Source organism: Typopeltis vanoorti, chromosome 2 (assembly GCF_054136105.1).
Source record: "Typopeltis vanoorti isolate ZY-2024b chromosome 2, IOZ_Tvanoo_1.0, whole genome shotgun sequence".
Taxonomy (NCBI): Eukaryota; Metazoa; Arthropoda; class Arachnida; order Uropygi; family Thelyphonidae; genus Typopeltis; species Typopeltis vanoorti.
This window is the reverse complement of record NC_143550.1, coordinates 144,952,978-144,980,332: the sequence shown is the minus strand read 5'-3', so window position 1 is coordinate 144,980,332 and position 27,355 is coordinate 144,952,978. Positions and strand designations below refer to the sequence as shown.

The 27,355-nt window shown below is 36.3% G+C and overlaps 1 protein-coding gene across 1 annotated transcript in view; it reads right to left on the bottom strand.

Moving 5' to 3' along the window:
• LOC150109496 (metabotropic glycine receptor-like) overlaps positions 1-27,355 on the bottom strand; it is a 284,141-nt gene that overhangs the window by 5,329 nt on the left and 251,457 nt on the right. The window contains exons 7-8 of the mRNA XM_090408590.1: positions 24,580-24,815; positions 11,490-11,631 (exon numbers count right to left, since the gene is read on the bottom strand). Coding sequence (XP_090264716.1) covers positions 11,490-11,631; positions 24,580-24,815 — 378 coding nt within the window. The remainder of the gene's footprint in view (positions 1-11,489; positions 11,632-24,579; positions 24,816-27,355) is intronic.

Below are 27,355 nucleotides of genomic sequence, written 5' to 3'. Positions count from 1 at the left end.
CCATCTAGCATTGTTTTCCTCACTCTTCCTCTGGGTCTTTTTCCATCTATATTTCCTTTGATGGCATCTCTGATGATTCCATTTCCTCCCAGAATATATCCAATCCAGTTTCCCTTTCCTCTTTAACAGCTTCTACGCATTTTAAGACCTCTTAGTTATTTTATCTGTCCATTTGATTTTTTCCATCCTTCTCCAAATCCACATCTCAAAGCTTTCCAAAATCTTAATTTCTTCTTTCTGCAATGTCCAAGTTTCAGCTGCATAGAGAGAAACACTCCACACATACCATTTTATTAGTCTTTTCTTTAGGTTTCTGTTCACTTCTGAATAAATTTCATTTTCTATTAAAGGCATCTCTTCCCATTGCTATTCTTGCTTTTATGTCACTTTTACATTTTCCATCACTGCTAATCTCACTTCCTAGATATTTAAATGTCTTCACTTCATTCAATTTTTCCCCATTTATTCTGATATCCATATTTGCCTCTTTCCTTGCTGTTTTCATTACCTTTGTTTTTCTGGTGTTAATTTTCATTCCATAATTGATACAGGTTTCCAGTAATCTGTTCAATAGATGTTGTAATCCTGTTTCAGTATTTGATAATAATGCGTTTTCATTTGCGTATCTTATTGCAAATATCTGTCTACCTCCACTCTTTATTTCTTCTTCCGAATTCTCCAGTGCTTCTTTTAACATTGCTTCGGAATACATGTTAAACAAAATTGGTGACATGCCGCTAGCTACTATTGCCTAATAGTAGCTAGCGGCATGCTTTTTGTCCTGACTTTTGTCGAAACTTGCAGGCAACCAATTTTCATCGTTATAGTTGCATGCACTTCTGTGGCATGTTATAAGAGAGAAGTAAACAAGAATAGTAGACTAACTTGCTCCATATCGTGCTCCACATCCGTCAATAATTATTGTATGTATTCGTATGAGTTCTACTGTTGATTTTGCTGAGTTCACATGTTAGAAATCCAAGTAGCTTTTAGGCGAGAAAATCTCCCGCCTGAGTCAAAACTCAACCTGTGTAAACAGGCTTAAGAGGAATGTTCGGTCTCTTTAAAATATGGGGAAGGAACGCGGGGGGAATATATTATTAACAGATATACAAGAGTTAGACTTTAGTTCAGGAAACCACGATTACTTCAATCGGATTGCATTCTGCATCTGGACTGTTAAAGGATTTTCCATAGCCACTAATAATTTTACTTTAACTCAATTTTACGTATTTTGTTTCAAAAAGATCACACGTTTCGAGAAAGCCAATCAGTGTAATCGCCTTTCTTCACGCCACAGATAAAATTTGGTGGTAGGTACCAGAATCATAAGCAGCTTTCAGAACCAACAATGATAATGATAATTATTATATATATTTATGTAGTATTATTATTATTTATATAATAATAATAATAATTAATGAATAAATAATCAAAAATAATTATTATTAAAAATTAAAAAGAAGTTTAACTATTTATAATTATCTTAAAATAGGCAAGAGTTTTTAATAACAACGGACTTTATTAACAGAAACAATACTCGTTTTAAAAAAAAGCTTTCTATTTATCCCCTTTAATAAAAATAGATGAACTTGGAAGATTTTTGTTTGTTTTTGCAGTGATTCCAGAATCAAAACTGCATGAGTTGTACGAGGGATGGTCTGAAAAGTTCTCGGCTTCGACCATAGATGGCAACAACAATGTGAAATTTCAATTACTAACTATTGTAATAACGGAATTAACTCACGTAAATTATTCTTTATTCGTAGAATTTTCACCTGAGTATCACAGCATCATCAGTACAGGTACAAGGCTAATTAAACAATAACTGTTATATTCACAAAGCGCCACCTAAGTAGATAAGGTTAAATTTCCTAAATTTATTTAATTATTATTATTAAGTATAGTCTCTGGGAAAAATCCCATGTTACTCCTCTTAAACACTATTATTATAATTACGGCCATTATGTTTTTGTTTAGGAGTGTCCCTTATTTAAATGCATTGGCTATCAATACTCAAGAGGGGTATATATATTTAGGGCATTATTGATGAGTATAGAAGGCAATTAAGGTAGAATAAAAGAGGTGGAAAAATTTTTTGATGACATTAATATTATTATTATTTATTTATTTATTTTATTTATTTTTAATAATTTAAATTTAATTATTTAATTATTTAATAATAATTATTTAATTATTTAATAATAATGATTTAATTATTCAATTATAATAATTAAAAAAATGTGAAATTGCAAGTCATTCTATCAAGTAGTTTGTTTTATACAGCTGTCTGAAGCAAAAGTATTATCTGTATTCCCTTGAAATGGATAAAACTGAGTATCGTGCGGTTATAAATTTCTTTATAAAAGAAGGTTTAACACCAAAAGAAATTCATTCGAAGTTCAGAAACGTTTATGGGCACTCTTCTCCTTCGTTTCCGACAATTAAGAAATGGGACGGCCACGTTTCCGAGTTTAAACGTGGCCATACCAGCCTTGAAAATGATGCACGAAGAAGGACTTCCGAAAAGTGTAACAACACCAGAAATCATTGATCAAGTGCACGATATGGTATTGGATGACCGGCGACTCAACGTGCGTGAAATTGCTGAGACTATAGGCATTTCAAACGAACGTGTAGGATATAATTAACATGAAGAAATGCAAATGAGAAAGCTTTGCGCAAGATGGGTGCACACTTGCACACAGCAGATCAAAAACGCACTCGCATGAAATTCTTTGAACAGTGTTTGGAGCGTTTTAAGAATAAAACAAGAATAAAACTGATTTTGTGCGTTGATTTATTACTATGGATGAGACTTGGATTCACCATTTTATATCAGAATCCAAACAGCAATCAAAACAGTGAACAGAAGCCGGTTGTTCAGTGCCAAAGAAGACATGTCAGTTCCATTAACAGAAAAGGTCATGGCATCGGTGTTTTGGTTTGCTAAAGGCATTTTGTTTATTGATTATCTTAAAAATGGTAAAACAATAACCGAGGAATATTATTCCGATCTTTTAACTACGCTAGACGAAAAAATTCGTGAGAAAAGACCCGGTTTGCAGAAGAACAAAATTATCTCATCAAGACAATGCACCTGCCCACAAAAGTGTTTTGGCAATGGAAAAATTAAAGGATCTGCACTATGGTTTATTGCAACATCCACCCTATTCCCCAGATTTGGCTCCCTCTGTCTTCTATCTCTTCCCAAAACTAAAACTCTTCCTTGCTGGTCAGCGTTTTTCTTCGAATCAAAGAGTGATTGCAGCTGTAGAGGGATATTTTGTAGATCTTACTGAGAACCACTATAGGGACGGGATAATGGCGCTGGAGCATCGCTGGAATAAATGTATTAATCATAAGGGAGATTATGCTGGAAAATAATAATAATAATAATAATAATAATAATAATAATAATAATAATAATAATAATAATAATAATAATAATAATTATTATTATTATTATTGTTGTTGTTGTTGTTGTTGTTGTTGTTGTTGTTGTTGTTGTTGTTGTTGTTGTTGTTGTTGTTGTTGTTGTTGTTATTATTATTATTACTACTACGGGCGAATCCAAGGAATCCTTAGACTCATAGAGGGAGGCCTAAACATCATGTCCACACAACTATTCGACATTCTCACAGTATCTATCATACCTTGCCTTGAACTCATTCACCGTCATAGCACCCACAACAGACTCTGGCAGCCTATTCCACTCATTTATCACTCTAAAAGTAAAGAGCCCAGCTCTAACACCCTTACTAACCAGATTCTTGCCCAGCTTCCATAGATGTCCCTAGTCCTCCCACCACCAGTCCTGATCTCAAAAATATCCTCTGAATTAATCCTATAGAAACCCTTCAGCAATTTGAATGCCTCTATCATATCTCCTCTTTTCCGCCTATCAACCAATTTCTGCAACCCACAAATCTTCAACCTGTTCTCATACGGTTCATTCCATAGACCTGCTATCATCTTGGTCACTCGTCTCTGGATCCTCTCAACCTCCTCCCCATCAAGAATAAACCTAGGTGACCAAATCTGGGCACAGTAGTCGAGATGGGGTCTTATCAAGGCTCAATAAAGAAAAACAATAACTTGCTTGTCTCTGCTCGTCAAAGTATTCTTCAGCAACCAAGTGATTTGATGAGCTGATTTAGCCACTTTTGCAATGTCCCACCTAAACTTCAACTACCTATCCACCAACCCTCCCAAGTCCTTGGCCTCATCAAGCTCCTGGAGTACAGTTCCACCAATGTGGTATACTGCTGCTAATCTTTTCACCTCAAAATGCATAACCTTACATTTTGTCACATTAAATTGACATCCATTCTCCTTAGCCCAGACCTCTTATCTATCCAAATCATCCTGCAAGATTTTGACATTCTGCATCAGCTATTGCCCTACCCAACTTTGCATCATCCGCAAACAAATGAACTGTTCCTCTTAGATCCTTCCCTATATCGTTAATGAACAAATTAAACACCAGTGGTCCAAGAACAGAACCCTGTGGCACACCACTAGTCACAGGCCGTCTTTTGGACTCTACTCCTGAATAACCTATTCTCTGATATCTCTCCATCAACCATCTCACCAACCCTTTATCCATTCCCATATGTTGCAGTTTGCGGATTAGAATTCCATGTGGTATCCTGTCAAAGGTCTTAGCCAGGTCCAGCAGTATCACTGTAAACCCATTATCATTATCACTGTGTTATAAAACTTGAGCAAGTTACTGAGGCATGATCTATCCTTCACAAAGCCATGCTGTCTCCCATACAGTATCTCATTTTCATCAGTCCATTCCTGTATTTTTCCATTGACTACTTTCTCCAACGACTTTCTTGACAACGACTCCTGATATGCTGATCGGTCAGTAATTTGCAATAGTAGTCTTGGATCCTCCTTTATGCAGTGGATCTATTTCCCCCTCTTTCCACACCTTCGGGACTAAACCAACTAAACTCCGAGACTCAGATTAAACATGGTCAAGGGCACTGATAATTCTTTAGCCGCTTCAAGTAAGACCAGCCGGTATACCATCCAATCCCACAGATGTATTCACATTAAGGTTCTGTAATGGACTATTCAACTCCACTTCATTCACCACAATTCCCGTATAAACTAATGGTTCCTTCATTCTTTCAATGTCACCACCTGGATGATATACTCTTGCAAAGTGTTCATTCAGTAATTCCACTATATCGACTGATTTGGTGACCTCCTTGCCATCGGCATTCCTTAAAATAATTCTGCCGTGTACATTTTTTCTTTTACTTGCAGCATATCGAAAGAACTGTTTGGGATTCTGTTCTGGATGTGCAGCCTTATTAAGCTAGAGATCCACAAGAAGTTGATGTGGAAAGAATATCGTGAGAATAAGAGTGAGAGGAGTATGAAATATATAAAGCTCAGGCCAGAAAAGTAACGAGTATTGTGAGAAAAGTTAAAACGGAGTATGAAAAGAAATTGGCCATGCAAGATAAAGGCAATCCAAAAGAATTTTATCGTTATGTCTCAAGCAAAAGAAAGAATGAATGTGGAAGAATAATTTTATTGAATGCAGATGGTACACGAGTGTTGCAAGCTAAGGAGATTGTTCAGTTAATGAGTGCTCACTTTGCTAAGATATATCAACCAGGTGTATGTAGCATGATGCATGGTGCTACTGCTACGTTAGATGAAGAGTTACGGATTCATGAAAATGAGGTTGAAGAGCTCTTGCATAACCTGGATAAGAATTTGTCAATAGGGACAGGTGGAATATCTGCGCGTTTGTTAAAGGAATGTTCAGCTGAATTGTTTAGGCCTTTCACACATTTGTATAACTTGAGTCTCAGCTCAGGAATGATACCACAGGAATGGAAGGAATGTATGATAGTTCCATTGCAGAAGAGTGGTGCAAAACCTGATGTGTCTAACTACCGACCTATTAGTATCTCTGGTGTGGTAGTGAAGATTTTAGAGAAGTTATTAAGAACTCGCATACAGAAATGGTAGACAAGCATTCTATACTCTGCAGGGAACAGCATGGGTTTATTAAAGGAAGGTCATGTTTTAGCAATTTGCTCATATTTTATAACAATGTTACGGCCGAGTTGGATAAAGGAAATGGATACACTATGATAATATTGGATTTTTCTAAGGCATTTGATAGGATACCACACGATAGGCTGTTGTATAAACGGAGAATATGGCACTAAACATAATCTATTGACTTGGATCAGGGGATGGTTGACAGACAGATACCAAAAAGTGGTATACAGTGGGTGTAAATCTGCCGGATTAAAGGTAACCAGTGGTGTACCTCAGGATTCAGTCCTTGGGCCATTATTGTTCAATCTATACATTAATGACATCAAGCAGGGTCTATCATCAGATTTGCAATTGTTTGCTGAGATGCGAAGATAGGCAGGGCAATCAGGGTTGCTACTAATATTCAGAAATTACAAAATGATTTAAATACACTGGAAATCAGGGTTAACGAAATGGCTGTCAGTTTAATGTTAATAAGTGTAAAGTTATGCACTTTGGCATGATTAGAGTTCCAGCGGCATATTATATTAGCGGGGTTATGCTACAAGAAACTGAAGAGACAGGGAATCTTTGTGTATTGGTGGAGCCTGTGTAGCTCAGTGGATGTGGCGTTTGCCAACCACGGCGCTTGGCCGCACGAAGGAAGACTTGGTTTCGAGTCTAGTCGTCGACTAGAGGAAATTTTTCTAAGCCTTTTTTCGGCCGGTTCCCGAGTTAGTCGATCTCTGGCACGGGCAAGCAGGTTTTTCGTCCTGTAAACTCAAGAAAATCGACCGTAGAACCCACATTATTTCACACATTAAATATATTGTGTTAGGGTTAGAGACCACGAGACGGCGGCACATTTGAGCCGTCTCTCTTCACTGAGTACCGCTTAATTAGTGATAGCCTTGGGCCATCTATCTCTTATTGGTACCAGTGGAGATTGAACTGCCCACTCAGTCTCCAAAAAGTTAGATAGGGCTAAATGGCCTCGCCTACTCCCCGTATACGGGAATAAAAAGGCGTTAGCTGATTGTTTTTTTTTTTTTAAGGTCACATAGCAAAAGTCGCAAATACAACTCAGAGTATGATTGGTATGTTGAAGCGAAAGTAATTTTGCCTCTTTATAAGGCTTTGATAAGACCACACCTGGATTACTGTGTACAGATTTGGTATCCTGGGTTTCAAGGGGATAAAGAAGCTGTGGCAAGGGTGCAAGGAAGAGTTACAAAGATTATATCCGGATTATGGGATTTAGATTATGAGGAAAGATTGCGAGTATGTGGATTACAGACTCTGGTTAACAGGAGAAAGAGGGGTGATATGATAGAGGTCTATAAACTTTTGAATGGGTGTTATAGCATTTCAACTGATGAAATTTTTCGTTATATGGAAGGCGGGGAGAGAACACGAGGGCATCCATGGGAGTTAAGGTTGTTCTCAGTCAAGAAAGGGTTCAGAGCTAGGTTTTTCTCCCAGAGAGCAGTGAGTGAGTGGAATAATTTGCCCTTACAGGTAATGAGTGCATCCAGTGTGAATGAATTCAAGGGTAGGTATGATAGCTGGGTTGGGTAATTTACAGCCTCTCTCGATGAGTCCTTTGACTCCCTGGAGGTCTTAGATAATAATAATAATAATAATAATAATAATAATAATTCTCTTTAACTTGCATAGCCAGTTTCCTTTCATAATCCGTTTTTGCTTTTCTTACCACACTCGTTACCCCTTCTGGCCTGCGCTTTATACCGTTCGTGTGCCTGCAGGTCAGCTTTCTCTTTAAATTCCCTCCACAGTTATTTCTTTTTTTGCAGTTCAAGCTTAATTGTGTTATTCATCCATTTAACCCCTACTTGTTTTACTATTCGAACCCTAGGTATACAATCAGCCATAACCTCCTGCAAATGCTCCTTGACCACTTCCCATGGTCTATCGACATCCAGCCCTTGCAGTTTTACATGCCATGGCACTGAACCAAGCAATCTCCTAAGCTTGTCATACTTGCCAGCACGGTAATTCCACATATATATACCCTGTCGTAATCGAAAATTGCACACCTTTAGCTACCTCCCAGGTAGCTAAAGGTGTGCAATTAAGTGCAATCACTCTCACCAATAGGTGACAACACGGTCATATTCATTACAGTCAAATTCTCTGATGCTATTACCAGGTCAAGCACTCTCAAACCCCTAGTATTTTTTATTACATGCTGTCTCAGATAGTTATCCCTTAATAACTGAATAAAATCCAGTTCCTTCCTCACATGTGTCCTCTCCTCCTTCCAGTCTAAAATCCCCCATAATAATTACCCTCCTTCCACTCATTTCATCAATTTGTTTATGCATACTATCTCCACCATCTATTCCATCACCTGGTCTATAGCAGCTCCCAACTGTATATTTTGTTGTGCTAGTCTCAATCTCACACCAAATAGCCTCAAATGAGCTCTTTTCACTATTCTGCAATACAGCTTCTGTTCTCCTTGGCTACAGTTACACTCCCCCCCTCCCATTTTAAACTCTCTGTCCCTCCTAAACACACTATAACCTACACATTCTATCCCACTAGCTATATCATCTTTCGTCAGCCATGTTTCACTAATGCCAATAACCTGTGGCCAGGAAGAGCCAAATTATAATTTTGAAAAAATTCGTTTTTTTTTTTTCATTGTTAGGCCGAGAACTTTTCAGACCACCCTTGTAGTAGCGGAGTTTGTTTTTCATATTTATCACAAAAACAAAAGAAAAGAAATCGGTCAAGTATAATTCTAATCTAACTGCTGTAAAAATAAATATATATCTAAACTCAAAGACATTTTGCTAACCTTCATATATTGCTGAAGTTAGATTAGAATTATACTTGACCGGAGTAAAATCTGAATAAAAACAGAAATCTTTTCATCCATATTTTATTTCCTCAGATTTAAAAAATAAATAAAAAATAAAAAAATTGCATGTGAAGTCATAACGTATCACGACCGTGTTTTGAATGCAGAGAATAGCTGGCTTTGCTGAAAGTTGTCCTAAATATATCCGCTATAATGATGTAAACATATTTCCTATGAAGCATGTTTATATGACGTGAAAACTTTTGGTTGGCTTACGGCTTAGTGTACAGCTTAGGTTGACTGCTACTTGAACTAATAAGGCTAATTAAGTCCAGGTGCTGTGAATTTTAGTTTTCAAATATATAACAATAATACTTCTAAAAATATACACCGGCAGAAAACCGTAAGAAATACTGGTATTTTGAAAGAAGAAAAGAGAATAATATCTCATTATGATTATTAACGATAACGTTAAGAATCAGACGCAAATAGTTGTCTTGTTCTATATTTAGCGATATTTTTAACGATTGGTTTAAATCTACTACCCCAAAATATTAACCCACCATGCAAAAACAATCGTAAACTCTATCATAACATTTCAAAACATATAACAATATTAGTGTTCGACTTATAATTATTATCATTTTTAGTGGACAGATAAGATACAGACGACATTTGTGGTTATCCAACCCTAATTATATCATTCAAAATACAATCGATTATTTACGTACACAATTTTCATTACTTCTTAAAACGTTTTAAAAATCAAAACTGAATGTCGAACTTTATTTATTGTATATAAGAATATATACAATCTGATTTACTTCAAGCCGCGTTATTTACAATGGCATAAATATTAAAAATTGAAGATATAAGGAAAAATCGACATTGTTGGCATTCAAGAAGGTGTAAGCGGAACTAATAGAACTATGGTTACTTATAAAGGGTGTCCCAAAATTCACGCAACATTTAAATTTAGCGCCATTTGTGCGGTAAAGTGTTGCCAACGAGGAAAAAAAAAAAAGACAGCGTGACAGCTGACAGTTCGGGGTTATTAAAAATGGAGCGTTACACGAAAGAACAACGCATTTTCATTGTTGAGCAATATTTTAAAAATAATGAAGGTTTGGCAGCTACAGTTCGCAATTTTCGCAATTTTGAGAATGTTGCTGAGAGTCCAGGAACATCAATTCGGCACCGTGGTCTTGAATTGGGCATTTCGAGAAGCTCTCTACAGCGTATTCTCACGAAAGATTTGCATCTTTATGCTTACAAAGTTCAATTGACTCATGAACTGAAGCCTACTGACCACACACAGGGAAGAGAGTTCGTTGAATGGATTATGGAACAACAACAAGTGGATGCTTATTTTTCGAACAAAATCATCTTCAGCGATGAGGCTCATTTTCATCTTGATGGCTTCGTTAATCGACAAAATTGTCGCATTTGGGGTTCAGAAAATCCACGAGTGATTGTTGAGAAACAAATGCATCCACAACGTGTCACTGTTTGGTGCGGATTTGGGGCTGGAGGCATCATCGGTCCATTCTTCTTCGAAAATGCGGCTGGTAAGGCAATAACAGTCAATGGTGCTCGCTATCGCGACATGATAATCCAATAGTTTTTTGTGCCTAAATTGCAAGATATGGATGTGGACGACATGTGGTTTCAACAAGACGGTGCCACATGTCATACAGCCCGAGAAACAATTCAATTACTGCACGAGTCATTTCCTGGTCGTGTAATTTCCCGTTTTGGTGATCAGAATTGGCCGCCCAGATCATGTGACTTAATACCGTTGGACTTTTTTCTTTGGAGTTTTTTGAAGTCTAAGGTTTATGCCAACAATCCCACGACCACCCACGCCTTGAAGAAGGAAATTGAGCGCTGTATCAACGAAATTCAGCCACGTTTATGCAAAACGGTCATTGAAAATTTCGACAAAAGAGTGCATATGTGCCAGCAAAGCCGTGGAGGCCATTTGCCCGATATGGTATTCCATGCATAACCCTATACTGTATACTTTATGAATCAATAAGAAATTACAATTTTTAATTAAAAACCTATGTTTTCTATCAAAATTACTTCTTGCGTGAATTTTGGGACACCCTGTAGAATGGGAGAAGAAAGATTAACCAAACACGTGTTTGATGTCAGCAAAAAAAAGACCTAGCGGAAGACCGAGATCTAGGTGGAAAGAAAAACCCTTCAATCTCGTATGAGACGGACTAACTAACCTTCAACTGAAAAGCCCTTGTACTGTACGACCACAGATGAGAGACCCCTCGACACCTCTGCGCAATTTCGCGTGTTGGTAACGAATTCGTACATCGTCTTATTCCTTTCTCCTCTTTAACATGAATTGATTCTTCTTGGCACATTGCCAGCCAAGGGTCTCGCATCTGTGGTCGCGCATCCAGGAGGCCCCACCTAGAAGACTAACATACATGATCTGACAAAACTGAAGAACCGACAGACAACAGACCAGTTCGGAGAAAAGTTGTCGACAGGAAGTTAATAATAATGTAAACATCGCGTAGTACACTTGTGGGGCACAATGCAAGAAACTGATGCTAATATACAATGTTATTATATGATACCTCAACAAGATATCAATTAAATATAAAATTCATAAGGAAATACAAACCTGATGACATTCATGGCCGTTGTTATCACCATTTCGATGAAGATAGAACAGCAGAGGGCACGTTTTTCTCGGAACAGCTCAGCATTAGCATTTCGTAAACAATAAGTTAAGTAGACTCCAAGCAACAGGAAGAAGAATTCTCCTGCAAAATAGCAATTATGGAGATAAGCATCATGAGGATGTACTAACCAGGATAGCGAGAACCACACCAAGCCATCAGTTTCTTCAACTTTACTCTGTAACCTCTTCACATTCCTTAAAATTCTTACCAAGGACGCCCGAAAACTACGGATTTTTAACTTGCTAAATGTAAAACAAAAAATCTTATAAGAAAAAAGAAAAGATATTCATGGCGGAGAATGAACAGACAGAAGAGAATATTCTATATTTCAGTGTCCCGAATGGCATAAGACAGCTGTAGCTGAAACTGCATCAATCATCATTTTAAGATACACAGGATTAGTCATGGGAAACACTTACATAAAGATAAACTGTGTTACACTTAGTTGATTAAGCTAACTAAATAACATAATGACTCTTTAAAATAATGAAAACGAATTATAATGTATATGCAAAGGCTACAACTTTGACCTTGGATCTTTATGATTAAGAACATTTGTCACGGAAGCACTACTATACACTGTAATTCTTAGTGAGTCCACGAACCAGTCTGCAATCTTCTAGTAGTAGGAAAAGAAATAAGCTTTTATGTGAACAGTCGCATAAACCTTACAACTTACAATATTACTGACCTAAGGGGTGAAACAAATGTTTTTCATATTCCCCGCTATCTTGAAAGAAACTGTGAGTGGAGAAAACTTTATGAGCTAATTGCTCGCCCTGAGTGGGCTTGGAGATTAGTTCTCAGTAGTGTAGTTTAGGATGGCTTTTGGTCTTTTATGTAATCGATTACGTCATAATCTGCAGCCAGTTGGATCAGTTTGTTAGGGTGCATAGATGCATTTGAGAAGAATTTGGTTGCTATAGTCTGCATGAAAGTGTAAATATAGGGGACATTTGTGTCACGATGAAGTTGCACAGTTCGTACGAACCATGGGGCGTTCAGGATCATTCTGAGACCTTTCTTTTGCACACCTTGTAACTTAAGAATATTAGTATTAGCAGTATGACTCCAGGCCCGAGAAGCGTAAGTGAGTATTGGACGAACCATCAGTTTATATATGAGTAGTTTGATTCTGGTGCTCAGCTTGCTGTTTCTGTTAATTAGCGGGTAGAGCTGGGCTATGGTTTTTGATGTATTTGCACAGAGAGTCTTGATATGGGAGTTGAAAGTCAGTTTTCTGTCCAATAGTACGCCAAGATATTGATCTCAGTTAGCCATGGGATTTTTGTGTTGAATAGGAAGATATCTTCATTAGGAAGCATTGATCTTCTAGAATAGGATGGCTACGCTCTTCTGAGGATTCACTTGGAGTCGCCATTTGGCGAAATATTGTTCGATTAGCAATATGTTTTCTTGCAATTTCTTGATGGCTAGGTGCGGCTTTAAAGATCTGGCCAATATCGCTGTATCATCCGCGTATAGGTCTTTGATTGATGACAATGGGTTGTGCAGGATATCACACAAGCATATGGAAAATAGAATCGGTGCTAGTAAGGATCCTTGTGGAAGAGCCAAGATGCGTTTTTGTGACGAAACTGCCCCACACATCCTAACTTGCATGCGCCTATCGAGGAGATATGACTTTATTAGATGAATGATTCCCAATGGTATACCATTTGATATCAGTTTGTATAGCAAACCATAATGCCAGACCTTATCGAATGCACTGGTTATGTCAAGGAAAACAGCCCCAGTGCATTGACGCCAGTTAAAACCCGTGGTGATATATTCCACTAATCTGTATGTTTGCTACGTGGTGCTATGAAATTGGCGGAACCTAAACTGCTCCTCACGAAGAATATTTAGCTGGAGTACTGATTCTTGGAGTCTGGTGAGAATTACCTTTTCGGCAATTTTGCCCAAGTTTGAGATGCGGCTGATTTGCTGATTGTCTGTAACTTTGAGGCAATCGAGGGTCTTTTCCAGGTTTATGGATTGGCATAATGTCCACCAGTTTCCAGTAGGGAGGGAAATATTTGTAGTGACGGATGGAGTTAATTATATTTGTCAGATGCACAATAGCTCTGCAAAGCAGTAGCTTTAACACCTTGTTGGAGATACCATCAGGTCCGGGGCCTGTTTGTTGTTAAGCTTCTTGATTATATCATAAGTTTTAAAAGAGGTATACCATGAGTAGACATATCGATACAAAATAAATAACGGAAAAAACTCACGTAGAAAGATTATTTAATAGTATAATTTTCGCCTGTGTGTCACAGGCATCTTCAGTACATTAAGCTCAAAATCAAACACTAACTGACAATTCCAAAAAGCGCCACCTAAGTAGCTGGTGTAAGATAACTAAAAAGGTCAATAACTTTCCTAAAAAAAAATTAATACAATAAAAAATTAGGAAAGATTAGCTGATTTGTAAAGTACTATCTCCCATAAAGAGGATAGATGTAAACCATCAGATCTGTTTAAGTTAGGAGAGTGAAGTAGAGTTTCACGTGTTTCTTTATAAAGGCGTTCCATGAGAAACTTACTTTTGTGAAGAACTCTTGTCTTTCTCCAATGAACTCTGTGTCTAGTGAAGATGGCATGTTCAGAAAGTCCAGACTTTTCAGGTTTAAAGTATTCAATATAAGATTGGTGTTCTTCTAGCCGAATAGAGGCAGATCTTCCCGTTTGTCCGAAATAAGATAATCCACAAGAGCACGGAATCTGGTAGACACCTGGATGATTTAGATGTGGAAGCTTGTCCTTAGGAGAAGTGAGAAAGGTGGAGATTTTTCTAAACGGTCGAAAGGCAACAAAAATATTCAGTGGTTTTAAAACTTTTGCTATACGTTCACTGATGCCTTGTACATAAGGGATAGTAATGCGCGTTATTTCCTCTGTGTTTGAAGAGGAAGACATTAAAACTACTCAAAGTTCTTTTAATGAAGCAATTCTTATAACCATTAGATAGAAAGGAAGAAGTTATATATTGTAGTTCTTTCTGTAAAAGATCGTCTGTAGAACAAAAGGAGTGGGCCCGATGAACCAGTGTTTTAATAGTTCCTGCCTTTTGACCGGGATGGTGATGAGATTCCGCATGGATATAATGGCCTGTATGAGTATGTTTATTTAATAGTATGTAATTATATTATTGAATATAATATTATTAATCATCATCACCATCCCAGTCAAAAGGCAGGAACTATTAAAACACTGGTTCATCGGGCCTACTCCTTTTGTTCTACAGACGATCTTTTACAGAAAGAACTACAATATATAACTTCTTCCTTTCTATCTAATGGTTATAAGAATTGCTTCATTAAAAGAACTTTGAGTAGTTTTAATATGTCTTCCGCTTCAAACACAGAGGAAATAGCGCGCATTACTATCTCTTATGTACAAGGCACCAGTGAACGTATAGCAAAAGTTTTAAAACACTGAATATTTTTGTTGCCTTTCGACAGTTTAGAAAAATCTCCACCTTTCTCACTTCTCCTAAGGACAAGCTTCCACATCTTAATCATCCAGGTGTCTACCAGATTCCGTGCTCTTGTGGATTATCTTATTTCGGACAAACCGGAAGATCTGCCTCTATTCTGCTGGAAGAACACCAATCTTATATTAAATACTTTAAACCTGAAAAGTCTGGACTTTCTGAACATGCCATCTTCACTAGACACAGAGTTCATTGGAGAAAGACAAGAGTTCTTCACAAAAGTCGGTTTCTCATGGAACGCCTTTATAAAGAAACACGTGAAACTCTACTTCATTCTCCTAACTTAAACAGATCCGACGGCTTACGTCTATCCCCTTTATGGGAGATAGTACTTTACAAATCAGCTAATCTTTCCTAACTTTTTTTTAGGAAAGTTATTAATCTTTTTAGTTATCTTACACCAGCTACTTAGGTGGCACTTTTTGGAATTGCCAGTTAGTGTTTAATTTTGAGCTTAATGTACTGAAGATGCCTGTGACACACAGGCTAAAATTATACTATTAAATAATCTTTCTACGTGAGTTTTTTCAGTTATTTATTTTGTATTGATTATATCATATATTTCAGCAGGTGATGTGGGTGCAGTTTGAGTGGAATATGTGACAGGAGATTTGAGTGAACATCTGACGTGTCTGTAGATCTTATATATATGATTGAAATCGAGATGATCGTATGAAGGTTTACATTGCTTTTCTAAATGTTTTGCTATTGCTTCAGCTTTATCTGCATCGGTGTGGGTGAGGCGTGAGTCTGTTTGGAGCGGGGGGGAGTGGTTTATTTCTGTTTTTAATCTTTCTGATAAGATTCCAAGTGGAGTGGTTATCAGGAGAGATGGAACTCAATTTTTCTTCCCAAAGTTGACTTCTATGGGCTGTGAGGGCATCTCTCACTGAGGAGTTGAGTCTGTTCAAGATCTGCTTGTCTTGTGGCACCCTGGTGTTGCGGTATCTTTTTCTTGCTTTGTTTTCTCCCTGATCAGATTCATAATATCTTCTAGCAAGTGGTTGGATCTGCGGGTAGTTACGGAGATAGTAACTACTGCACAGGCTGCATTAATCTTTTCAGATCTAGTTAGATCTTTTATGGCTGTTTCAATTTCCTCTTTGGATTTTATGATGGGTACAGGACCGATATATTTCAGGAGTACCTTGGACAGCTTTTCCCAAGAAATGAACGAGTGAGGGGAGGGGAAGACAGTTTATCTTGATTTCCCAACCTTAACAGTATTGGATTGTGGTCATAATAGATCATTAATTGTCATTATACTGTATTGGAGTCTGATATGCTGTAGTATAGCTATGTCCAAGATATCAGTCCGACCATAAGTGTTGTGATGGGTGGGTTTGGCGAGACCTGCCACAAGCAGGTTGTTGAATTCCAGCATAGTTTTATAGTATGTGTCCGTTTTTGTTGGTGGAACGGCTATTCCAGACTGGATGCTTGGCTTTTAAGCATCCAGTCTGGAATATGCTGAGAAGATTTTTAGTTTGCCAGCCGAACGCGTGAGAATCTCAATGCCGGTGACCTCGAGGTTAGTGGTAAGAGGGATGTTTATAGAATGATGAACGATGTAATTCTTAATGAAAATGGCAGTGCCGCCTCCTCTGTGGGACAGTCTGTCTGTTCTGTACAGTTGATATTCCCTAATTTTGGGGTAGTCTGAAGGTCTTAGATGTGTTTCGCTTAGTAAAAAAACATCCAGATGATGTCTTTGGGTAAAGTCCTGGAGTTCTAAGATTTTACTCCTCACGCCGTTCGCATTCCATGCGATGATCTCTATAAAGTCTGGTTTTAATTTATTTCTCTTCATGGGTGAGCGCTGAGATGATGGCTTGTGTATCCTTTAGAAATCTATTAGTAGAGTATGGTGAGGGGTTGGACCTGCTAAAATCTAACATCATATTTGCCAGAGAAGAGGTAATGATAGCTGTTAGATTTGTATGTGGTGTTGACTGATCCAGGGATGTCTGTTTGGGACGAGCTACATTAGTATATGTCCTTGTCTGTTGATGCTGAGTTGTTCTTTTGAGGACCTCTGGCTTCGGCAGATGGGCTTCTGACCCATTATGTTGATCTTTGAGAGGCTGTGAATCAGTAATCTCTGACGTAGATCTGCTGAGGAAGGAAGAGTATGTTTCCACCTCTGATTTTCTGTTTCTAGGGTTGTGAGCGCATCCTTTGTAGTTGGCAGTGTGAGGACCGCCACAGTTGACACATTTAGCCGGGGTGGTTTTTGGCTTAGTGCATGTATTTGTTGGGTGGCTGTCCCCACATTTTAAACATTTAAAATCAGCCTTTGCACATTTTCTGGGCATGGCCAAATTTCTGACATCTGTGGCATTGCCCAGTTGAAGCCCTTTTCCTTAATGGTTTTAAAGTGATTTTCAGTCCACAGATGGACGTCAGGTCGTATATATGTTTATAAATTTGACTGATCTCTACTAGTACCAGTGGCATCGATTCTTGTCGTTTTTGGTCATTCTGCTGACCTTAATGGGTGGTAAGTCCTGCTGGTGCAGATCCGCAGCCACTTCTTCTGTGGATACATCTTCAGATACACCTCTGATCATTACTTTGAGGTTTTTCTCTGATCCAAGTGAAAAGGTGTGGTACTGAATGCCTCTGGCATTCAATTCACCTGTTAGTCTTCTATAATCCATCACTGTCCTAGGTTGAATTTTGATACCATCAAATTCAAATAGTCGGAGAATAATCGGAAGTATCTTTTCTCTAGTGGAGGCGGGAGCGTCCGGAACAGGACTGTCTTCTTCCATTCCATCCTCTTTAGGTGGTTCAGACACTGCAGTTTTGCGTTTTTTGCGAGCGCGGACCTCCTGGTAATCACTGTGGTCTGCAAGGGGATTGTCATCAGCTGTTGTTGCTGGTTCGCTGGTGCTGTCTTGGGTGATGCTGGGGAGAAGTTCTGAGAGTAGAGGGTCATCTGTATCAACTTCTTTTATCTGATGAATTACAACTTTTCCTGGCCATTTGGTGTGCAGTAGATTGCCTACATGTTTAAATATTGCCAGAAGTTCTTTAAAATTAAGTTCATCGTATAGCGTATCCATAGTTAGGCCTAAACTTTGTTCTGTGGAGCAGGACATGCCTTGTCCTTGCTACAATAATAAATAGACAGTTGCTTATAAAGAGTATGAAAACAACAATGGCAATTCTAGCGACGGTAGGCCTAGCGAACCGCCCTAGTTGTAAATGCAATTGCTTACCTGGGTAGCTATTCTTCAGAAATATATAGAGCAGCTTCGAATTCTTGAAAAAAAAATTCTAAACAAACTTCAAACTTTCCGTCTTTTTCGGGGAAAGAAACGCAAAACTGCAGCCTCTAAACCACCTAAAGAGGGTGGAATGGAAGAAGACAGTCCTGTTTCGGACGCTAACGCCTCCACTAGAGAAAAGATACCTCCGATTATTCCTCGCGAAAAACAAAGATGGATGTCGCTAACGGCTACGATGTCCAATCTACAGATCTCATATAGCCATGCGAAGAATGTCACAGATGGTATCAAAATTCAACCTAGAACAGTGATGGATTATAGAAGACTAATAGGTGAATTGAATGTCAGAGGGTCTAAACAAACTTCAAACCTTAGCCCTTAAAAGGACGGCTAGATGGGAGAAGCAAGAATGCTTTTCACATTCCTCGTTATCTGTAGAGGACAGTGTAAGGATAAGGTGTTATTGAGCTATATAATAAAACTCTGATCATTGCAGGAGGGTAACAGCAATAGCCGAGCCTCAGTTAGAACTTCATTGGCTACAGCATTGCCATCCATTATCCTCACTGAGTACCCATTTTAGTCGCCTCGTACGACACGCATGAGCTACATTGGGGCTATTCTTATCCCGGCTACCACACGGGAACTTGCCAAACCCTCAATGTATACAAAAGGCAAGCATTAACTATATTAATAAAGAAAAGGTGTAGCTATAATTATCATTATGAGATTTATGATATTAATATTTGTTAATAAAATTATTATTATTTATAATTAAAATATAATTAGCTTTACAATTTTATATGTTTCATTCGAATGCAGGTTTTCTCAACCTGTGTTCTGCGAGAGACTGTGATTGAAAAAAGGTAAGCCCTGTATGTGTGTGTAAACATAAATACATAATAATTTTTATACAGGAGGCTCCCTGATATCTGAAAATTATTTCAAGTATTTCTCCACGGTAAAATGATTGAGAAAGGCTACTGTAATAATGTATGCAAAATTTTTGCTTTTGAAAATCAAAGTTTTTGATAAACAAAGGAAAAATCCATATTGGATGCGCTTTATCAGAATGGCAGAACAGAAAACGAAGCGCTAAAAAAAAGAGTGGATCGAGTTTCTACTCTCCAAACATCAGATTTTTTTCTTTGCCTGCTTTCGAAATATGGATATGTGTGCGCGCAAACACACACACACACACACACACACACACACACACACACACACACACACACACACACACACACACACACACACACACACACACACACACACACACACACACACACACACACACACACACACACACACACACACACGCACGCAGTTCTTTGTGAAATAATAATAATAATAATTGCTGGTTATCGACAGTGAGATCCCCCGTTCGCTGATGTCTAAAGCCACCTGACAGCAATGCATCGTTTTCATTTATTTATTTGTTATTATTTTTTCGCTGAATTCATATTCCTACATGTTTTATTATGCGTGGAATATCTGCGATTTAGTTTCAGAATGACACCTATAAGGAGCTTCGTGAATGAGTCGTAATGGTTTTTTTTTCAGCATGTCTTTTCATGAAGAAATCATATTAAATTATAATAAACTGGATTTTTAAGAATCGCTAAAGACTTTTAGCAGTAAGCGACAATCTAACAAATGTTTACATATCGACATCTGCTGATGCGTCACTTCATTTCTTCTTATATTTGATAACACTTAGATCTGAAGGAAAGATCAGATTTCTCTTCTTGGACTGCCTTACACGTCTCTTTCCTATTCCAAGCACATCACATCCATAGCCTTTTCAGCCTCCAAATAATCGGTGTCATTTTCCACTCACACAATACTCTCACTTGCCACTACAACTGCTAAAACTATAGAAAAATATCCTCAAGATACTCTAAAAAAAAAAAAAAAAAAGATTTTTTTTTTGGTGCAGCCCTGTCTTGCCTTTTTTTTTCTTTTTAAATTCTCCCTCTCTGCGTCTCTCTCTCTCTCTCTTTCTCTCTCTTATTTTTCCTTCATTCATTCTCTCCCTCCTTCTTTCTTCCTCCATTCTTTCTCTCTATCATTTCTCTTTCATTCTTTCTCTCATATCGATTTCATTCATTCTCTCTCTTATTTTTCTTTTATTCATTCTCTTTCTCTCTCAAGGTTTTCTCTCCTCTATCTTTCTTTCTGTTTTCTGTCTTTTTTTTTCTGTAGTGTACTATTTTTGTTTCACTTCTTTCTTTCTTTCTTTCCTTCCCCCCCCCCCTCGTTCTTCCATATTCCTCTGGTCCGATTTTTCACAAGAATGTTCCCGGAACTTGAATTATTAAATAAATTCCCCAAGAAGGGGCCTTCCTCCATGGAAATGCAAAAGCAGTTCGAAGGTATCGATCAATACTCACCACATACTTTTCGAAGGATGCAAAAATAAATTCGCTTTCCTTCTGTGTGCGTGCGAGCGCCTCTTTTCAATTTCCGCCTTTTTCTAAGGTGGTGCAAAAATTACTGACTTGCCTGTGAGGGACTGGAAGCAGTTTTTTATCATTTTTTTTTCTTTTCATTAACCAACCATACATTATTGAAGCAGTCTACTGTTTACATTACGTTCTCTCTCTCTCTTTATCTTTGCTCTTTTGTTTCTCTTTACTATTGATTGACCAAAAGATTTTCTTGCGTCCTTTCTTTAGTCAGCAGAGACATTCTTTTTCACAGTCATTCGCAGTTCAGTGGATTATTTGTTTTCTCAGCTGTACATTTCCGCTTGGAGTAGAACAGACAACCGAGCGAACAGCATGCGCTTGCAAAAATATTGAATGGATTCACAATAATATTGAGAGATATTTTTTTTTTAAAAAAAAGGAAAAAGAGAATTAAAGAAAGTGAGAAACATAAAAGAAGTGGTGAGAAAGAAAGAAGAAAGAATTATAAACATATATATACAGAGTTAAAGGAACACACACACACAGAGAGAGAGAGAGAGAGAGAGAGAGAGATGACTTTCAAAAGAAATGAAAATAACTGTAATAAAAAAAGCTAAACTAAATCACGCTTGAAAGACGCCAATAGAGAGAAAGAAACATACAATAAAATGAGAAGGAAAATATCAGAAGAAACAAAGATAGCAAACTGAGAATAAAAGAAAAGATTTTGAGAAAAAATGGAGCAAAAATCTTAGGGAAAACCGAGACCAATAAAAGAAAGAATGCGCTTCGTACAGAATTCTGTTGATGGGCTTTCGCGAGTGAGTGAGCTCATTCCATTGCATCTCACGGAGTACTTCCGAGGTCTTTTTACTTTTAGTGTAGCTTAAGATTGTAGCCACTGTCAGCACAAGGATAACTGACACTTTATGCAAAGTGAACACCTCGCATCTTTCCTCTCAATATGTTGATGAAAAAAAAAAATCATGCGTGAAGCTTTCTTTAGGTGAAAAGAATTAACGGTTGACCTGTCTGTAGCCATGAAGTTCCACGACCCACAGAAGTCTCCATTGGATTTTTTTTTTAATTTCATTGTTATATGTTTCAAGATCAGAAAATGTCTTTTATAAACGCAGCCTAAGCCTTCCACAATAGTAAAAATTTGTTACTTTATACGGAAAAAAAATACAGTAGTTAGAAACCAACAGTAACAGGGTCATAGTTAGTTTACCTAGTGACGGCATTCTTCCTGGATACATGTTCAACATTTCATTATCCTATCTGCATCAATTTTTTTCAAGTAGACAAGCAATAAATTTAAAAATAATATGGCCAATCATATCGTTAACGTGACCAACAAAGTATACTACTCTAAAATATAGATCATTCTACTTTATACTTCTGTGATAAAAATCAAGTTTATCCTTCGTTTTTTATAGACTCACTTCTGATGTCCTTCGTCTTCTCTTTTAATTATAGAATGGTCATAAGCGTCTCAGAAATCAGAAATCATTATAGAATAACATAAAATACATTATAAATGCACATTATAACATAAAAATGGTATAAAATAGCATTCGCAGATTGGATGAAAAAAAAAATTAATCATTATTAAGTTTTTAATAGTTTAATTAAAAACTTAATATAAGCAAGAGAGATAGCGAATAAATTAGGGATTTTCAATGGGGTTCATATCAGGAAGGAAAAACAGTCGGCTTTTGCGAGCTCGTTAAATATCCCAAGGTTAGAAATATCCCGTTATTTTTAAAATAATTATTTATGCTATTTTGTACCATCGAAAGCTCTCCTCGATTAACTAACTGTTCCGTAGGAACAAGTCAAAAATAGTTACTTTCAAACCAATACACTCGCGTACACTTTTGTTCTAAACATAAAAAGAAAAAAAAAGAAAGAAAGAAAGAAAAGAAAGAAACAAAAAAGTTCAGCAGAATGAGAGTGTTTTAATTACAAATAATAATAATAAATCCTCAAAAGCGTTTTTTACCGGGGGAGGAGGCTTGATCCTAATTATATTTCGGGTCATGATATCCAATGTCTCTGTGGAAGAATCAATAGATATACTTGAAAACCTATTGCCACCAGAAATCGCACGTCTCTTCCAGGAACATTGCCTAAATAAAATCTTCATTCTTCACTTGGAAAGGAAAATTTCCATACCAAATATATGTTGTTACTATGGGCTCATCTCTATCGCCTCCGATTGCCAACTTATAAGTGGAAAAATTTGAAGAATCAGTTATAGCACAGGCGACCTTAAAACCACATGTATGGTGGAGATATGTTGATGTCATCTTTATCATTTGGAAACACGCCCACAAAGACCTTGAAGATTTTATATATTTTCTGAATTACTGACATCCGAAACTAATTCAAATTAGAAGAAGAGCGGAAAATTACCATTCCTAGACATCCTTGTCAACAAAAACTTTGCTGGAGGATTGTCGTTAGATGTCTGTAGGAAAGAAACCCACACTGACAGAGGTATCTACAAGCAAGCACGTTCCATCACCCTCAAAAACTTTATTAACATAACTTTATATACCTAACAAAAATTAGGTATAATCAAAACCTTGATTATACCTGATTATACTTAATCAAAACCTTGAAAAATAGAGCTTTAAACATACTAAAAATTATGAAATCAAAGAAAACAAGAACTTCAAATCCTATTTAATCGATTCCTCCAAATAGCTATTGAAAAGTGTACTAAAGAAACTTTTATTTTCTAAAGAACCATCCCGTAACAACAGAAACCAGTCAACTCCTTACGAAGCTATCTACGCTTCCCTAGAGACAAAGTTCCATTTCATAAACAGCCGGGTGTATACAAGATTGCATGTTCTTGTGGAAAGATGTACGTTTATCAAACTGGGAGACGTTTCGAAATCCACAACAACAAAAAAAAAATGTATATAAAGACGATGTTGAAAACAAAAGGGAAGAAAAAGCGAAATCGCAGTGCACATCCTCAAAGAACAGTAGATTAGTAAGCATCCTCCATGCCCTACTTAGAAGTGAATTACTGTGACAGGTGGCTCAAGCGGGTCCTCCGAGGTCATTCGTTCAAAAAGCACACTAAATAGAAACCAAGGAATGATCCTTCACGACATTTGGAAGTCATTAATTAACGTTGTAATATTAAAGATCTCGCATATACCAGTAATCACATACAGAGTTTACACTACAATGTAGAGAATGCACGTAACATGCTTCACGATACTCGTGATTCTTTCATTCCAGTATTTTTCAATTTATAGATATTAGCGGCTGTTTGAAAGCATTTATATTTTTTATCGATTTTTTTACATATGTTAAGCAACCTGCTGAAGATGCTGTTAACCATACAGACAGCGAAACGTGTCGAGGAAATACATCTAGTATAAATAAAAAATGTCGAGTTAAAACCTGGTATTTATTATTCATGCTTTAGGCCTTCTCGTGTTATAAATACATGATGCGTACATGATATATTAAATGCAAAGCAAGCTACGTATTTACACTTGTGCTTGCGTTGGTATATGGAACTGTGCTGAAGTAGCTATAATTTTAGAAATCAACATTAAAAAAAAAATAAAATAAAATAATTATAACTACTTTTAGCCATTTTAATATTTTAAACCTTTGCGTTAATAATAAAAGTAACTAGAATTACTCTGTGCGCATGTGTGTGTTCAAACTTCCATAGCAGAGATAAACAAGCAGACGATACTGAAATATAGATTCGGAATGCAAAAGCGCAGCAGTAAAGGATTTTTTTAGACTCAAAAATTTCAAAAAAATATTAATACATTTAAAAGATTATTATTAATAAATAAACACACAGTATAATAATAATTATTTTTATTCCAATTTATTTCGTTCTTACCTACTTCTGTAACATAATCCCACCAGGGGGCTCTGCAGGCTGCAAATTTTAGACCGGACGTAGTTTTGCCTTCGTTTAAAATTCCATAACCAGTTGAGATGTTATCAACAACGATAGCAGTCCAAGCAGCCATGTAGCCAACTACAACGAACACGATGGTCAACAAATATTTTAGTAAATCCTTGTCTCTAACGCAGACTCGGTGAGCTTTTCTCGTCTGGAACTCAGCTAGTATCCTTCAGTAGGGAGAAAAAATGAATATGAAGTTGGTATTTCTTTTAAACAATAGTTGATTTATTTGATATCGAAGTACCTTCACTAGTATAAAAATAACGATGTCCACAGATTGTAAAAAAAAAAAAAAAAAATGCTTTCCTTTCCATTACTGTATATGTAGTATATACTTGATAAGCACGATTTTTTTCTCGTTGATTTTATTTTCTGACATAAAACGAATATGACAAAGGTCGAAAATTTACTCGGTAATCAAACTGATATCTAGTAAGAATATTTTTTTCGTGTGGTGTTTTCAAGTGAGTTTAATAATAGTATGAGTCACAACCTAATATTAATAACTTTTTAAATATAAACGAAAAATCATGAGTTTGATGGAATGAACGACGTCGATAGATGGATGGGTAGGTTCATGAAATTTTCGTTATCGCCGCTAGATGGCAGGAATCGAGTTAAAGCTAAAAACAACAAACAACCAGTGAAGGTATTAGATGTTGGTGATGTTCTTGATCAGAAAAGATGCGGTCTGCCATGTATGAGTGAAGAGATAATGCTAAGACTGTAAAGAGAAATATTTTTAGATATTGTTTCCAAATTAACACGAGTAAAAAATTCAAAAAAATTATTTTAATAAGTTATAATTAATTAGTTATCCTCTAATGAAATCTTGGTTCAGAAATTCATTGTGTCGAGAGTGCTCGTCAAACGCAGTCCACTTTGAAATGCGTTGAGCTTCCTACAGAATTCATGATTAAGCTCGTGCAAACTAAATAAATAACTAAATAAAAAAAAAATAAATAAATACGTTCTACACGGTCACAATATTTGTTGCTGCTGTATACTTGATTTTTTCTTTCTTTTTTTTTGTACATAATTTACATTTAAAATGTCAGTATTATTTTATAGAAATGAAATCGAAGATTGCAATGAAAAGTGAAGAAAGCAAAAGCACAACAGAAAAACATTCTCGAATTCGATAAAAAGTTTTATTAAAAGATGACAAAATTTAATTATTGACTAAATCAAATTAATACCTTCAGTGTGACGTATTTCTCATTATCAGCAAAAGCAATAAATAAATAAAACAGAAATATAAAAACGCAAAAAAAAAATAATAAAATAAAATAAATAGTAGTCTCCTGGAAATGAAATTAATTAAAAATAAATGACTCACACCGTTCCTTGCAGAAATAATAAATTTTTAAAAATAAACATTTGAAAGCAACAAAATTAAACGAGAGAAAGACTAAAAAAAATAGCAGTGGCTAATGATGTTGAAAGTTGTGCATACACGAAGAATAGAGTTTTGTGATAATGAAATGGCAACGTTTATAAACCTGGATGAATTTTTTTGTTAAATGATAACAGCAAAAGATAAACAACATTAAAGGATGTGATCCAATCAAAAATCAAAAGAAAATGTACGTCATTAAAAGAGCAGACGTTACTAACAGTTTTGAACAAAAACAGTATTTTTAAAGTACGTTGCATTCAAAGAATGCAACGTTAAATGCAGATTTAGCTGACTAAACTGAATGACAGGATGATGATATTCATAGGGAAAAAATTACCTTATAGATTTTTTAGATAGAAAAAAAATTAATTATAGATTTTTATCTGAAAAAAATATTTCAGGGTGTCTACATGCTTTAATTTTTTATCATGTTCTTATTAATTTAAATTATATGGTTCCAATACTATTTTGCTCAGGTTTCTTGAAAGGAGGAGAAATTGTTTCTATTCCCCCCCCCCACACACACACAATATCTGCTACTACTGTGAACTACAGAACGTAAAAGATTTAGAAATTTAACATAGCAAGAAATGAAATAAAACTTGAAAAACACATCCTAATTCGAATGGAAAGTAATTTTTAAAATGTTCATGTTTACATTTAATTTATATTTTTTCATGAGATAACTTACATTACAGATTTTTTTCTGTTGTTGGAATATTAATACATTCAAATTGCCGAAATTTAAATGTATTAATATTCATATTGTCCTGGCATTATTTGGAATAATGGAAAACTAATCTTAACCCTAAAGTCTATTTTTCCACTCAAATTAAGATTTGGATCTACTTAGACCCATCTCTGGATACATGATCGATGAGAATTACAATATCTTTCTCTAAATATATACAGGCTATAAACTAATTCTAGATCAGGGATATCTAAACTACTGTGGAGGAGATTAGCAGAAAGGAGAAAGATTGCAAAACTAATTATTACTGTGATAAGCTTCTCCGTATTTTCGATGTAAATGTAATTGCAATTTTTTTTGTTTTATGTACCTAGTTTTATAAACAGATTACAAAATCTTATTTGTATTTGCATTTAGTCAAGCGAATTAAATAGAATAAGCACAAGAATAAAACAATTAAATACTTTATCCATTTTCTAAAAATATCATAAAATAAAAAAAGCGCTTGGTGTTTTAGTCGTTGATGAAATTCGGCGCAGAAGGACCTCCAGATCATGACGAACCTCTTTCCACAGTACCAGAGAACTCAACAATCGTTTGAGATCAATAATGTAATT